This window comes from Pithys albifrons, chromosome 19 (genome assembly GCF_047495875.1).
Source record: "Pithys albifrons albifrons isolate INPA30051 chromosome 19, PitAlb_v1, whole genome shotgun sequence".
NCBI classification, from domain to species: domain Eukaryota; kingdom Metazoa; phylum Chordata; class Aves; order Passeriformes; family Thamnophilidae; genus Pithys; species Pithys albifrons.
The window spans coordinates 12,912,259-12,929,170 of NC_092476.1; the positions used below are offsets into that span (position 1 = coordinate 12,912,259).

The following is a 16,912-nucleotide window of genomic DNA, read 5'->3' on the forward strand; positions in this document are numbered from 1 at the left end:
AAGAGCATGATGTACACCTGTGTCTCATCTTTACATAAAGTCTGGATGTGGTAAAAAGAGTACCTGGACATGGGGTGTGGAAGTGCTCTTAGGAGTGGAAATGCATCCAGCCTGGCAGCTGGGACTTCATCATCCTTATGGGTCCCTTCCAACTCAGGACATTCTGTGATTCTCTAATTTCCTCAGGACACAGACTGCGCTGCATCACTTGCATACAAGCATGCAAGTCCCCTCATTTTCTCCACTGATAGATAACACTCAGCAGCTGAGGCTGTTCTATAGTTATTCACATCTACAAGTAGTTAGTTTTTACCTGCTCACTTCTAAAAATCATCTGAAGTTTAAACCTGAAGAAACTCTGAGATCTCTGTCTAAAAGTAGTGCTTCTTGGGACTAGGTCAGAGCCGGAGACCACGGTGTTTTGCAATAACACTAATAAATTTTAGCCCTAGGTGGTACAGACAAAAGGCACAGGTGGGGTTTGAATTTCTGAGTTTCTGTCCAGAATTTTTACTAGAACGCTGTAAGCGAGGACAGTCATACTGCTGAATGCTCACCATAGCTGCCCATCCTCATGCCCTCTCAACTTTACTCCAGCAAAAATCACTGCATATGACACTTTGTAGGAAGGCCGAGCTAATCTATTTTCTACTCTCTTATTTTCTTTCCTTTCTCACAGTTTGACAGAACTAACCAATAAATGCTTGTGCAATAGATTTCTTATGTTGTACAGAGCATTCTTAAATGAAGAATTGATTTGAAAGTTGCGGTGCCAACATTGCTAGGGCATGAGCAGGAAATTGTCTCCATGAAGTCTCTTAGACTGCAGGGGTCAACCAGAGGGTATCAGAGTTTCACAGGCCTCAAAATATGTTTGAATACAGCCATATACTGATTACTTATGGGAACAGAAACACAGGTATATGTTTAATCCTTAGAAGGACTTCCCTCCTTCCTTCCCTGGCACCAGTCCTGTTCCCCCACTTGCTGGGCAGTTGATAATGCTGTCTAGAAGCAGTGCCAATGCACAGAGGATTCGTGTGTAGCTCACAAATACTGAATCCTTGTGAAAATGCAGTGACAGAAATGTAGAAAATAATAACTTCTGACTCAGTCTATATCTGACTTTAGGGTTGTAAGATTCACTCTACCTTTTTAGTTCAGACCTGCTTGGTCTTTCACTCTGTTGCTGGCCAGGTCTATAAGCTGAGCTCTTTGTAACAAGCTAAAGCAGGCATTTATCCTGTTCCTTTGAGTTTCACGCTGGGACTCATCTAGCCACATCTCCAACTCTGACGTCTTTGATAGAGAGTTGTCCTAAAAATCAAAATTATTTTCATTAGAAGATTTACATTTAAGTTCAGTGTCTGTCCTGTGGTATCATCCTCCTCTAGGACATGTGTTTGGACTTTACAGTTGTAAAATGAAGCAGTCACTTAGTCATACCAGTACTCTTCTGGCTTTTTGCATCACTTATTTGCATGACCAAACAGGCAGAAAAAACAATATATATAACATGTAACAGTGGGAAATGTTGCCTAGACGAAGGGAAAGAAGTGTTATTTCACAGAGAGAGCAGATGCACAGACAAAATGAGGATAATTCAGCTTTTTCTCTACTGTTTCACCTAACTTGGGCAAAATTTGTATTGTGTGTTCATAGAGGCAGACTGGACAGTGCCCAGGAACCCACAAAGAGCCAAGTCAGGTAACTTACAACTTTCATTTGCCATTGGTGGAACTTTAGACATATGCAATTGCTTTTCCAGTGCTCTTGGACAGTGCTGCAACGGCTGTGAAATGCTGTAGCTTAGCAACTGGTTTTAGCTCCTTAATAATTTCTTTATAGTAGGAATCGCAACTGTATTCAATTTAAACAGTGTTCAGTGTAACAGAAGCATTTATTTATTTTGTTTAATATTAGATTTCAAATAGAGAGAGAGGTTCCATCAGTTTGACTCTATCTGTTGATCAAGGTAAATAGGCATAATATTTTTGTATAAATAAAACTTTTCTGATTGCATTCTGGGGTTATTCCAACGCTTTTGTGTTCTGTGTATTTTTACTCTTGTGATTCATGGGACAAACTATAATTTATTTTCCCACTTCCTCATATTTCTTTCATGACATATTACTGCCAAACCACACTGTCCTATATCCTTAATCTCTCCTGCCACATGATTTCTGGTCATGCCCATATCTCCCCTCTCTGTCTTAACTCCTAAGCTGATACAATTTTCTGAGAGGAATGAAGAACGGGATGGTAGAGACAAGCAGATGTTTCACCAGGCAGATAGATGCATAAATTTGTAAAAGGTTGATTCTAGAATAATTGCTAGTGCAGTCCTGGAGGATGCCAGCCTCAGTCCCAGAGGTAGACAGACGGCACAGAGCTTCAGCAGCATTTTCTCTTAGTTTTCTCTCTTTAGTCTTCTCTATTACAGCATTTGGTAGCAGTTACTGGTGTGAAGGGACAAGAAAAGTTGCCAAACCTTTCTGTACAGGAGAAAGCAAAGGGGATCTTTGCATCCGCTTCAACAGCCCTGATGCCAACAACAGCCAAGCTGTGCAGTACATCTGGGAGACAGGAGATGACAAGTTCGTTGAGCGAAAGTTTCATGCTGGGATTTGGTATTCCTGTGAAGAAACAACAAATGAAGAAGGTGAGTTAAACTATGGAAACTTAAGAAAGTAATTGGAATTCTTCCTACTTACTTGGTATACCCTTACACTATGCTGCACTATCACCTATGCATTTTACTGTGCCTGTATCCTTAAAAAGTTGTTCTTCTCTGGCAAAGGGGACCTTAGAGGGTACTATTCCTAAAGAATTCTAAATAAATTCTGCAAATAGAGTGACAGGTTGTGGTACAGATGAAGATTTGTTTATTTTTAGTCTTCTAACCATTAACAGAAAGTTAAATTACTTTAAAAGGAAAACGTTTCATTTTCCCTTGGTCAAAAATGAACATGATTGTCTTAAATGATTGTTTCTGATCCTCTATGGCAACATAAAAAGCACAAACTGACCTTTTTTGTTTTAACAATCATTTGCACTAATAAATCCATGGGATCTAAGTTAGTTCTTGGATTTCCTCTTGGGCACAAGTATTTCTCCTTTCTTACTCTGACCTCACCTTTCGTAAATCAAAGCAGAATAAGATTCTTTTCATCCTGCTAAAGCATGATTTGGAAACTTACCTGTCAAAAGTTGTGGTATTTAATTGAGTCTCATTCTGCATATATAAATGTCTGTAGAAAGAAATTAGCTTGCCATTATAGAAACTTTCTAGTTAATTTTGGATCTTTTTGCAAGGGAATTGTTGATTCAAGAATTCAAGCATTTATTGTAATTCCAGATCAATACTTTTTCCTCTTATGGTCCTGATCAGTTTACAAATGACAGCTAGAAAAGAAGTTCAGAGAAATCAAATCAGCTGTCATCTGTGCTATAAAATGCAAATATTTTCACAGTTGCCTGTCCTGAAGATCCAGTTCCAGGTCTTGTAAGTTATGCAGTTTTAAGAGAGTAAATGTCAAATATCAGAGAAATCGCTTGTCCAAAAGATGCCTTTCGGTTGATGATTGCTGTGAATACCAGGGTTGTGTAGTTTGTGCATCTGCTATGGCCGGTTCATGTTTTCCAACTTATTGCAGTTAGGAGCTGGAAAAAAACATCCAGTATTTTCAGAGCAGAGTGGAATTAATTCCAAGAGCTTTGTTCACAGCATCTGTGTGGGGGTCAGGAGGTCACACGGGTTTGAAAATCAAAGCTACAGAAGGAAATTGGAATGAAGCTTAGAAGGAATTCGAGTGATCAGCAGCCTTGTTGCTGTAAGGAGAGCAGCTCTCCTCTCACGAGGAAGATTGCATCCAGGCTGACTGTCTTCCAAAGAAATTGGAAATTTTCCTATTCTGGCTTTCACACCTTTTGGAACTCAGTTCATAGACTTTCTCTCTCTTCCAGGCTCTGGTTCTACCTTGAAAAAGTCTGCAAGGATTCTCTAGCTAAGTCCCAGGAGTAGGTTAATGTACCAGCCACTCTGTGTACAAATATACATCAAAAATATCTTCTCCTCCTCTCAGTTTCTGTTTTTATGATAGATTTTGCATTTTCTTCTTTCTATTAATCTATTTCTTTAGATCACTACAGAATACAAAGTAATCCTGATTTTTGTTGTTTTTGTTTGTTTGTTTGTTTGTTTTGTTGGTGTTTTTTTTTAGGTGAGAAATGTAGAAGCTTTATCAGTCTGACTCCAGCTTCTGATCGAGGTAGATATGCATATTTTTTGTACAACCAAAACTTTCTTAAGTTTCTGCTTTATTTTTCATCATACTGTCATGTTCACAGTCAGGAATTCTGTGGCTTGCAACACGAAGCCAAGAGGACAGAGGGACAGGCAGTGTGTGAACATTCACATTTATATGCTGAGGGGACTTGAGAGAGATGTGCTGTAGACCAAACCAGCTTTGGTGGCAGCCTGAATCTCCTCCATGTGCCTTACAGAGAGCTGTGAGGAAGCATTTCCTTTCTCTTCTTCCAAAGAAGGATTCATATTCCAATAAAACATTCCTACAGATGCTGTTAAGTGCCCCCTCTCTTGCCCCATCTCCAGTGTAAAACCCTCAGTCCATCATTGACCTGATTAGGCCACTCACTTTGCAAGTGGCTGATCCAGGAAAAAGAAATAAAAGTCTTTTTTTCCAGGGCACTGGAAGTAGAGTATTTTCCTGGATATGCAATTTCAGTCCCTTGGGGAAGAAGAAATACTTAGTCTCTGAAGGCTAGTCTTACTTCTACCTATTGCAGCTTGTCACTGTGCACTAATAATTAAAGAGTTTTGCAGCATGAGAAAAACAAATAAGTGGATGGAGTCATACAGATACGGTTCTCAGAAATGATGGGTGTATTCTGGGCTCTGCCATGAGGGTTCCTTACAGGGAAAACTACTGGTGAACATTGTGCTGAAACTAACTCTGTGAACAGCATCAGCAAGTGTCATAGGTCAGATCAAGACAGCCAAGACAGAATCTAGGTACATGAAAACCAAACTTAAAAGCTCTCCCTTAGTGAAATCCTGTGTGGAAATAGGCTCCTGCCCTGCACAGGAGAAGAGCAAGTTTATCTTCTGCACATGTCCGTGATTGCTGTGTGCACAAAACTCAGGATGCAGAAGGCTCACCCTTCCTGAATTTATCGCCCATGGGTCTCATACACAGGCACAATCACCATTGTTCAGTGCATTTGAAATGATGGCTCAGTGACCAAAAATGATAAGATGCAAGTTCTTACAGCTGGAGCAGCAAAACTGTTGTGCAATGTGACATCTGGAATTCCTAAAGAAAATAACCATTTTTTAATAAGACAATTATTTTCTGGAAAAATAAATCTTGCCCAAGAATTTAATGTTTGAATGACCCATGAATCCAAGAAGCCACACAGACATTGTCAAGCCCAGCAGTAGGGGTTATTCACCACACAAATATTGTCTACTGTCCTAGGTAGTGTCTAGTAACCATGTCTTAGCAATGTTTTGATTTTTAAGTTTTGATTGTTTGCACATGTCTTCATGTGATATCACTATTTCAATCTACAACCAGGTGTGTCAGGACACACTTACTTGTTTCTAAAAATGTTTTGGGAAGGTCATTTGCCAGTTCTTGTCACTGTCGATCTGGACAGAAGAAGGCTTTCTGCTCCTGGCTGTGTGACATTAGCACACTAAAGATCAAACAGCAGGCTGAGAGACTTTAATGGAAGGATTAACTTCTTGCATAAGATGCAATTACTACACATCCAAAAAGAGATGAATTAGTAGATAACCAGGGAAATGAATCTCAGTGAAACCTGGAGGCTGTCTGGGCTCATGAAGGCTTCTCTGTACAAAAAAGTCAAGATCCTGTTTGATAGAAAGTTAAGCCCATGGGGAAGATTTTATTTAATTGCTAGATCCACAGGCAGTGTGGCTATGTGCATGGCCTCACAGACTGTTAGCTGGGTGACATGGTCTGCTGTTCCATAGACTTCTCTCTGGACTCAGAACCAAGATGTCAACAGCTAGATAACTGGATAGCAATTCTTCTTTTTGTATTAACTTTGGTTCATGGTGATTTTAGGGTAGTTGGTGAGTGTAAAACCATACTGCCCCACTTTGCACTATAAGCTTGTAAGTGCATAGCTGGAACATGCAACTTCTTGTCTACTAAATGGCCAAGTCAGTGGAGGAAATGAAAATGTAGGGTGTCCATTGACTTTGAAGCCTTCCCATAGACGTTATCGAAGCATCCTCACAGTCTTTGAGCTTCTGTTTGATGCTGTATGAGCAATATAGATGATGAAGAAGAAAATGGTGAAAATACTAAATGACTGCTCATAATACCAGTGCTATTGATTTGGTTTCCAGGAGTTTTATGGCTGTCTATTATAGCAGAGCTTCTCTACGTCATTTTTCTTCTGATGGGAAACATTCTTATGTCAGTTGAAATGTGTTACTACAGTTCTGTCATCGATGGGCTAAAGATCAACGCCTTCTCTGCAGTAGTCACCGTATTAGCAGGTACAGTTAAGTATCTCAATTAATTACACCTAGAATAGTCTTCCAACTGAAAATTAGAAACAGTGTCCAAGTTTCAAAACTCTTACAATACCTATGGAGACATTAACAATACAAGATGAAGTAAAAATTTATGGAAAAATAATATTTTCATTTAATGATTTCTTAATATTATTTATTTTGTATTTTATATTTCTAGCTTTTGCTATTTTTAACTTATTTATTTGTTTCATAATTTTTAATTTCATTGCACACCAATCTGAATTAAACTTCAGCTACTGGAAACAGTAGCTATATTGAAAACACACAGTTAAGGAAACCCTGTTACAGTATTTAACTGTTGTTAAAAAAACCACATTAAAGCTAGTATTTGGTTTCTCAGTTCCCTCAGTCTCTAGATCAGACTGAATTAAATTTAAAAATGTATGTTTTAATTGGAGTAGAATATGACAGTTTAAAAGAAGAATCTCACTGGTGACATTTTCTGATGTGTATGTAGAATTATGATGTCCCATATGTGGCTCTTGACTATACAGAAATTATTATTCTAATTTATGGTTTCTCTTAACTACATAAGCACTGCTAGTTAACTCCACTGCTATGAAATGCAGATTATTGGTAACACAGTCCTGTTGCCCTTAGTGGCCTATGATGAAAATGAAGCTTGACAGGCACTGTGAATATGCAGGCATATGACTATGATTGCCTTTTATGCCTATATTAGTAACATTTTCCACCATTTTTCAGGCACCAAAAGTTGTGATGCCCTGAAGTTGAGATCCTGAGCTTGACTCAGGATTTAATCCTTGTACAAGAGTTAAAAGGAGACCTCCAACACAGGAGCTCATGTTCATGGTCCAGTTATATGCTGTAATGGGTTTGATCCATGGCTTCTTCATGAACTAGGTGTAACTAAGGAAGTGGACATGGCATGAGTATTCTACATGTGTTTTCCACGTAAGAGTAGGAGGAGGGGAGATAGGAAGGAGTTGTAGCCTTTTCTTTCCGGGAGCTCGGGACAGCAGGAGAAGCCTGGACGGTCTGTTCTGTTTCTGTTGGTTTTCCTAGCCCGGGACGTGGTGAGATTGTATCATGCCTGTTCTCCTTTCCTGAAGTCTTTAATTGTATTTGTCTGTTTCATTTGGTTTGGTTTGGTTTTCTTTCTCCCTATTTCTGGTTAACCAGTCCTTTTTTTCCCTTTTCCCCTGGGGTTGGGGCCCCACATAGTGTGTACAAATTGCATATGTGGTTACAAATGTTAGAAAATACAATTTCTTTTTAATTCAGTTCAGTTTCTTTTGAGTTCTTTTTTGTTTTCAGGTTTTTTTCCTTTGCTGAGAAGACTCTGGGGGAGGGACGAGGCAGTCCAGGGTTGGTAAAAAACTAGGCCCACCTGGACATATTCCTTCCTAGGCAACCAGAATGGAGAAATCAGGACAGAAATTTGTGTAACTCAGCAATGGCTATGACAGACTACCTCTCTGGTGGGAGATGGGCAGCTGTCTCTGTTTCCTGATAGCCACATCAGCAGTCCAATCAGTTCAGTAAGGAATCTGCTATGTGGTGCAACATTACCAAACTTGGTATCATGAAGCCTCTTGACTCGGTGTTACACCAAGGGCTCTCCTGTAGGTGGTGTCTCAGTCAACATCAGTATTTCAGGGAAGGCCATTTCCCAGAAGTTACTGAAGCCAGGTCACTGTCAGCACTGACTTGTTATGCCTGAGAGCCTGAGGGATATTGTGTGCTAGAGAGCAAGCTGTGCAAGAATTCATGAAACTTTAAGAATATCTAACAAATTGGGTCTTGTGAGCTTAGTAGGGGACTATCTTGCTCATGTGTTTTAGACAGTGGCATAGTTCATAATTCAAGGATGTTTATCAATTTGTAAATGAAACTGAAAACACAAAAATTGATGTTTACAGGGAAGTTCACTGGTGGAAGATAAAATGCTAAGGGCTAACAGATACCCCTAGAATTAGCCAATAGCCTAGTAGCAATTTGGAAAATTAAATTATTCAATATAAGCCTCTTTCACAATCTACCCTTTCAGTACATTTTATTAAGTGTTGTCCACTTTTTTATTCACCTACATAACTAATAAATCTGGCTACATTTACAGCAGTGGGGAAGGGCATACCACTTTGAAAAATCTTTCCACTGACTGACAGGAAACTGTGGGAAGTGTGTCCAAGACAGTGCAACTTTTCTGATAATAGCTGATTTTTCAGTAACAGCTGATCTATATTCAGGATTATATTACTTAGAAGTTTTCAGAGGATGAGAGATAACCAGACTGTTGCTTTTTAAAATTTGTGGGTTGCATATCCCACTACTCCCCCGATTCCTCTGGCACAGAGAATACGTGTTAAGGGAGTGTATGAGTGAGTGAGTGTATTGGCAAATACATGACACATTAAATACACTTAAATTATAGTGTCCAGTATTTTCGAGAGCTTTATAGAATTCAGATACTTCCTAAAATATTCTTCAGGAGTTCAAGGGACAACTGCAAAAAGCTGACAAAGAAGAATGTCCTCAGTTTGTATTTTAATGTTATTATAATGTTATACTTTTCAGGTCTTCTGGGCATGGTTGCTCACATGATGTACACGACTGTATTCCAAATGACAGTAAATCTTGGTCCTGAAGACTGGAGACCTCACACATGGGATTATGGCTGGTCTTACTGGTACTTAGTGGTTTATATTTGCTTCTTCCATTACATTTCAGTTACTTTACCCTACATTCAAGGAATGTATGCATAATTTATAACCAATGGGTTTATCTTATTTCACTCTCAAGGATGCAGTTCACTAACCAGTTGTTGTTCTCAAAAATTCAGTTGTTTTAGATTATTGTACAGAATGTCCAAGCTTGTGAGTTTTGCATTTGCCATCCTTCAGACAATACAGAGACGTCCAACAGCTCTGCATAAAGTAGAAGTTCTCCATACACATCAGACCCAGATTTAGAGTCCTCATCTCCCAGGACAACTGTCTTACATAAGTTACTTAACATTCCTTCAGCTTTAGCCATTTAGGCTGACATTTTCCTATCACATTTATGCTTCAGATTGTTGTGTTTGGAACATTTCAGACAAGATGGTTCAAACTTGAAAATAGGCTTAGGTAAAATCCACATCATCTTGGCCCTGTAGATATCTGAGGAGGTCTAGTGAATCTATTCAGAAAAAGGGCTGTTCAGATTTATTTTGCTATAGAAGTGTGTCTTTGAAAATCCATAAAATATAATCAATAACAAGCATTTGAATATTAGGATGCTGAAAAATGCTGCTATTTCCCCAGCTGTGACTGAGAAAATGAATAGGGACAACTTCATTGGGTTCAATCAGAAGTGAGTCAGGATCAATATTTTAGGTCAGAAGACCAGAGTTCAGGCTGATGATCTCATTCATACACACTATGACAGGTGAGATCATGGCTCACACCATCAGTTGTTCTTGTTGCTCTTTCTACTTTTATTTCACCATTATCAAACAGCTTGTAGCTGCACATGGTCCCTATGATTCAGACTTACTGGGGATTTTTGCAGTGAAATGGAGGTTTCTTTTCTGTTTTGTTCTGTTCTTTTCGCCTTTTTGATAACTCAAATCTCATTTGAAGGTCAAGGTACATTATTCTGCCTCTTTCCAGGAGTCTGTTTCCCAGACAGTTTGTTTGAAGCTATTGTTACATGTGTATAAATGGAGGTGTTTCTCTAGTGCTTTCACAGCACAGATGGACTGGCCTGGTCAGTCCTCCCAAGCTGGAGATCAGCCAGTTCATGCCAAAGGGTTTATTTTACCATGTTTGTCCAGCAGATGAGGTGGCACAGCACCTGTATGTCATCCACTTGCTCAAAGTGAAAAGTGTGATCCTGCTTCTGTCAGGAAGAATGGGTGTGAGAAGGTCCAACACCAGGCATCTGGACAATACCCAGGACATTATCCAGGGGCTACTTGGAGGACCTCAACAGGTATCATAGGAGCTGTGTAGGATCCTTCTTCAGTCCTTTCAGGCTTACATTTTGCTTCTTTGACTCTTAACTACTTTCATTCATTCATGCTTTTGATCTTGCAACAATAATTTGGTTTCCCTGTTTTGGAGATCACTTTTCTAGAAGGTCTCTTCATTTCTTTCATGAATAGGATTGGGTGTGGTTTTCCCCTAAAACCAGTAAGAGGAATGGTCAGCGCAAAGAGGGGGAATGCTCCTTCATTATCTCACTCTTCCTATGGGAGTGGAAACAGAAAACTGCAGACTGGTGCTGAGGACCCTGTTCCCTCCTTTCCATCCCACTGGCGGGAGAAGAAAAACACCCAAATCACTAGTACTGTTACTGACACAACTTCATCAATGCCATTATCACCATCATCATCATGTTAATCACTGACTTCATCACTGTTGTCACTACAGGGAATCTTCTCCTGAGCACTTGAACTAAGGACTTTTACCCTGTAGCACACAGTCAGGAATTGAGGACTTCATGGATGCTTTCTAATGATTCAGTGCAGCTTGGGCCACTGAATGCCCAAAGAAATGCTTCTACCAACATAAGACTTTCCAAGCCATCAGTATCTGAATATAGGAAGATATTGAGGAGAATGATCTACGTAGTGCATTTTTTGCTAATTAATTTTATGCTCCATTTTTCTATCAAGATTTCCTTTCCTCTTTCCTTTTTCTGGACCTAAATGGCAGCTACATCACCTTGTTTGACAGTAATCTAAAAACAAGCAAGCCATACTTGCTTTCTTTCTCCTTGTCCTCTTTCATATATAATGTCTCTCTTCTAATAACCCACATTTGCACCTCCTTTCCTGCTATGTGAACCTTCATCTTCAGCCTCCCTCAGCTGCTCTCCCATGGACTGCATGCAGAAAACTCTTTTGATGGTAAGAGAGGAAGAATGCTAATGCTATTTGGGACAGGAGGAAAGATAACAGATACCAAAAAAGGAGCATTAATGATTACAACTGACACTGTCTTTTTAATTACCTCATCACCTATTTGAGGCCAACAGAACCATGAGAGGGGCATGGGCAGAGAGAGGTACAGGCAAAGACTGCTGGTTTTTTGCAATGGGACTTATAATCATCTCCTTAATAGCAAAAAAACCCAAAAAAACAAACAAAAAAAAAAAAAAAAAACAAAAAAACCCCAACAAACACAAAAAACCCCACCAACAAAAAACCACAAACAAACAAAACAAGCCCAAAGAATTGGGCCCATGGCAGCAATTTTCATCCCAGTTACCAGACCTAGCAGTGCAGCTGTTCCTGCAAGAACTGAGCCTCTGTCATGGATCTTCTACTTGACAGAGTTTCCCCTCTGTCCTGACATCCAGTTGCTGTGGCCAGGGCTATTGTTCCATCTGGCCCAAGAAGCACGAAGACTTTTCTTTTTCCTTTACGGTGCTGGAACTGCTAAGGATGGAGAGCCTAATTCTGTGGTATCCCTGAACATCTCTTCAAAAATTCCTTCCATATTCTTCTTTTTTCTTCTTCAGCAGCGTTCCTGGAGGTTGAAAGATGTTTCTGGTATTTGTGAATCTTCCCCTCTCCTTGTGTTTCTCAGATTGAAACAATATTTAATCTCTAAAGAACTGGTCTCTGTACTAAATTTGCATAATTCACTTCATATGGGATGGTCTATACAGGAAAAAGGAAAATCCATAGTCCAGTTGAGCTTCTATTGGCATGACTCTTATGCATATGAAGGACTGGTCACTTTAGTTTGCTTCCTTATTGAGTCAACCTCCTTGATTGTCCCTTGTGTTCTTTGTCTCTGAGCAGAACTGAAGTTGAATGCTTTTCTTATAGAAGCTGAATTTCTGCTGCAGCCAAACTGTCCTCTATTCACTGGGTCCCTTGATAACAAGAATCATTTCCTCTCTCAGTTCCTTCTAGTCGGATTGGGCCCTCCCCATTTTTCCCATATTTTTTACAGAAAAGCAAAATTTGTTACAGAAACTTTGAAGAATCAAATCAATCCCCATATATTGTAAAAAGAAACCGTTTATTTCTGTCCTTTGGTTTTTTCCCTTTTAACACAGTATTGGTCTACAAGAGAATCTGTTCATAATAGATTTTCTTTCAGTCTTTGCTTTATAGAAGCTCTCTTGAAATGAGTTTCTTACCCTTATGTCATTGAGTCCTTCAAAGTTCTTCAATAAGGAATAGCACCTTTATAAAAAGCTATGCTTTATCACATCAGTTCTATCAATTTGTCTACTAATCTGACTGTGGTTCAGTTATTCAGCCAAAAATACCAACTACATGACTCAGTACTATTTAAACCTTTTATCTCATTCCAGAACCTGAATCTTCAGTTCTATTTAGCATCGTTGGCTCAATCCACAGGTTACACGGCATTGTGGGTAGACCTGATGTCCCATTCTCACTTTGCATGGGGAGGTAAATCTGGTGATATTTCCCTATTCTTGCTCTCTGTTTGTTATGAGTTCTTCTGCAGCTCCCTCCATTTGAGACTCACTCAGGATGTATTTTGATTGATGTTAGGAACAAAGACTGCTTGAGCTGCTCCCTTTCTTGCTTCTGGGATCCTTTCACATCTCCATGCCATACTCCACTGTCTTCAATTTCTGTCACCATATCTGATTTCTGATCACCCTAGAAAGCAATAGTGGCCAAAAATACTGAGGGGGAAAAGGGGTAAGAAGGTGAGCAGGGAGAGGTGCTTATTTAAAAACATAAATGAATTTGTTGACCCATATCAAGGATGTGGTAACAAACAGCTCTGAGGGAGAGGTGAGATAAACACAGGAGTCTCTTAAATTGATTTCTCTATCAAAATATGTTTCATTTGATAATCATGATCTTACCATGTTAAGAAAGCCACTGATGAGCAAGTGCCTGCATTATTGATTCCAATCCATGCCACTGTGAACAGATTTTTACATGCTGCTTTTACACCTTCAGATGCATTGCCCACTTTGTAGTCTGGAATGTCACATATTTTTAGCAAATTGTACCTCAATATAATTTTTTATTTTACTTCTGCTTTCTTACAGTTTTTCTTTTACCATTTCAGAATTGATGTCCTTTTCTCTCTGTTTTGTCATGGCCTGTGTTTTCCAGGAATGCATTTCAGTGCTCTAAACCTGCTTTAGTCCACTATTTAGTTGTGCCTTCTCTGTTCATTTTAAATTTTGATGGTTCACACACATTTTTCTCAGTGTCCCTTGTGAGATTTGTACTTTTAGTAACTGTAACTTTTAATGTTTTATGCATACTCATATTTCATAATTCCTTTTTCTGATATTAAGCTCTAAGCAGAATAAAAAGAGAAATTGTAAATAGGGTTTCATTAACCAGGAATGGCAAATGTGAATATTGTAACAAATATGTAGAGGTCAACTGTGTAAGTCAGGTCTGTAGATGGCCATTAACTGAGAATCTTTCTTCCTCACCCAGCATGCTTATCTTTCCCTAATACACACCAATACAACCACATATATACAGTGTTTTCAAAAACAAAATGGAAGAGCTTGAATATGAAAATTTCCTGCTAATTTCTGATAATCCTTTTTGTTTATAGCCTCGCATGGGCTTCCTTCGCTTGCTGTATGGCTGCAGCTGTCACCACTATTAACAAATACACAAAAACTATTTTGGAATTCAAGCACAAAAGAAAAAAGCTGGAAAGGAGTTTAAAGATTAAATACAAGTTTCCTGTCCATACAGCTCCAGAGAAAACTTGCAATGTGTATGTGAACTCATTTCAAAACACTACGGAGGACCCCACACATGCAATAAGAGGCTTGCGTCACCTGGCCACTATTTCAGTTCTGTAAAGCTGAACCCTTTGTCAAGACTTCCTGTAAATTATAATACTAGATCAAAATGAAACAGTATTAATGAATAAAGCATATCAATGTGTAGTATTATCTATTTTTCTTAATAAATAAATTTATTTCTATGGATGTTTCAAGGAAATCTTCATGTTGGAAAAGTAGATTCAGATGTTTCTTCTCAGAAAAGAAACAGTGATGCATGTCCCCCGCTGGTCTGCTTTTTAAGCAGTCTCTAGTGCTAAGAGATAGTTTGTGAGCGTTAGAATTTCAGAGCACTGTGGATTCCATCCTAATTCTTTATTGAAAAAAATGTAAAAAATCCCATCCCAAAACCAATACCCATGAAGAGCAGGGCAGCAAATAAGACATATGGTGCATGGCTTGATTAATTTTTTTTGATATATTCAGTGTGTAGGGGTTCCTGTAGATTAACTTAGTGCAGATGGACTTGGGAATCTTATGGAATGGAGATCCAGCTAAAAACTACAACTGACAGAAAGCAAGCCAGCAGCATCTTGGGCTGTATTAACAGGAACACACTCAGTAGATCCAGGGAAGTGATTATTCCTTGTCACTTGGCATTTGTTAAATGACATACAGAATGTGGTTTTGGGCTCCACAAAATACGAAAAGCAGGAACAAGGTGCATCAAGTTCAGCAGATGACAACAATGATGGTGGAGAGGACTGGAATATTTGTGGCAAGAGAAAAGGCTAAGGAGTTTTTTTGCTTGCAGAGGAGACATCAAACAGATCTGAAGTCCTCCAATATCTCCAATGTCAGGCAGGCTTCCAATTTCTACAAGAATGTATTTTATTAAATGGAGCCAGGCTTTTCACTCTGGTACCGTGTAGGAGAACAAGAGGCACTGGGCATAGACTCAGCTAAGAGACACTTGAATTGGATAAAAGGAGAAGCTTTCCCATTGTGGGGACTTGTCAAGCAGTGAAACAGGCTGCCCAGAAGAGGCTGTACAGCCTTCCTACTTGGAGGTTTTCAAGACCAGACTAAGTAAAGCACTAAACAACCTGGTCTTACCTCATAGGTGACAGGAGGGGAACCAAAAACCTTCTGAAGTACTTTTCTACTTCAGTTATCCAATGATCCTGCCCCTGCTGCCTCCCAAAACTCAAATGCAATATTTGTAAATGTTTGGAGGCTCATTTTTTGTTGTTGTTGTTCTCCTTAGTACTGATTGCTTTCTTCGGTATATTTCAGATACCAAATGAACATTTGTTTTTAAGATTAAAGTTTTGGCCTTCTAGTAGAAATTCCTTTTCATTAGCCTGTATTTTCATTCAATTAACAACTGGTTCCTACCCTATAAGAACATCTCAATGTGTACCATTTAAGATTAACAATATTTCTTCATGTTTTTCACTGTTCTGTGAAAATAAGATAAGTTATATGGAGGCTGTTTGCTTTATAATTTATTTATAGCCATTGAACACCACCTCTTCAGTGACGTGAACTGTAGAAAGAACATTTGCCATAGTATTCTCCTTATTAGTTTAGCATGTAACCTATTCTCAACTTCTAAACACTTGTGAACACCTTTGTGAGAGACTGAAATATCAGAGGTTGATGACTCAAACAATCAGCCTTTTGCAAAAGCAGCAGGTGCTTTGCTGAGACCAGGTTTACACCCCTGCACCTAAAGGGGAGGAGGAGAATTTTTTGGGTGTATACTGGAAAAACCTTTGTTCTGCATATGACCAGCCCAGGTGCAGAGATGGTGTGCACCACTACTAGGGAATTACCCTACAAACTTACCTTGGTTTAGCAACAAGCTGGGGTTTGAGCCAGAAAAGGGTAAAGGGTGGTAAGAAGCCAATCCTGGGAGGTGGGATTGTTTTTTATTATGCCTCCCAATAAGGCTCAGATGTAAAACTCTCCTCTGGGGGACGTATCGAGACATTCACACATAGTCCTGAAGGCTTCCATCTCTCTTGATGGGGCATAACTTCCTCAACTACACTGATGTGAGAGGCAGCTGTCATATCTTAGAAGATTACATAGTGCATCAATGACCCCCGAGGCACCCCCAGACTCACTTCAGAGGCCTTCCACCAGAGGACTGCACACGATGCATAGTGTTGTATCAGACAGCATGAAACCCCCCCAGGGCAGGTACCTGGGAATTACCACCTGAACTTTAACATGAGCTTTTGGTTTCATGGGCCCCCAACCTTAACAGTTCAGCACCTTGACCAATAGGCACAGAAATTTGTTCACAGGTGGTGATATCTTTCTATTATCTACTCTTGCCCTTTCTTTCTCTTCCTTATACATTTTCTTAAGTGATATTTTCATACTTTTATATTGCTATATTTCTATAGATAATAATCAAAACAGCTACGTAACTCTTTTCCATTGCAACTAAATTGTTCTAAAATAAACCTGAGATATACATATATTTATATATATATATATATATATATATATATATATATATATATATATATATATATATATATTTATACACTGGTCACTCATTGTCATTTCACTCTAATCCTCCCCAAGGGTCTATTAACAAGAACC

The 16,912-nt window shown here is 39.1% G+C and overlaps 1 protein-coding gene across 1 annotated transcript; it reads left to right on the forward strand.

Moving 5' to 3' along the window:
• Positions 1-2,322: 2,322 nt before the first annotated feature.
• On the forward strand, positions 2,323-14,433 carry GSG1L2 (GSG1 like 2). The gene is made up of 5 exons (XM_071573589.1): positions 2,323-2,662; positions 4,224-4,271; positions 6,404-6,556; positions 9,134-9,245; positions 14,116-14,433. Exons 1-5 carry the CDS (start codon positions 2,353-2,355, stop codon positions 14,369-14,371), a joined length of 879 nt encoding a protein of 292 aa, XP_071429690.1. The 5' UTR covers positions 2,323-2,352; the 3' UTR covers positions 14,372-14,433.
• Positions 14,434-16,912: the final 2,479 nt, after the last annotated feature.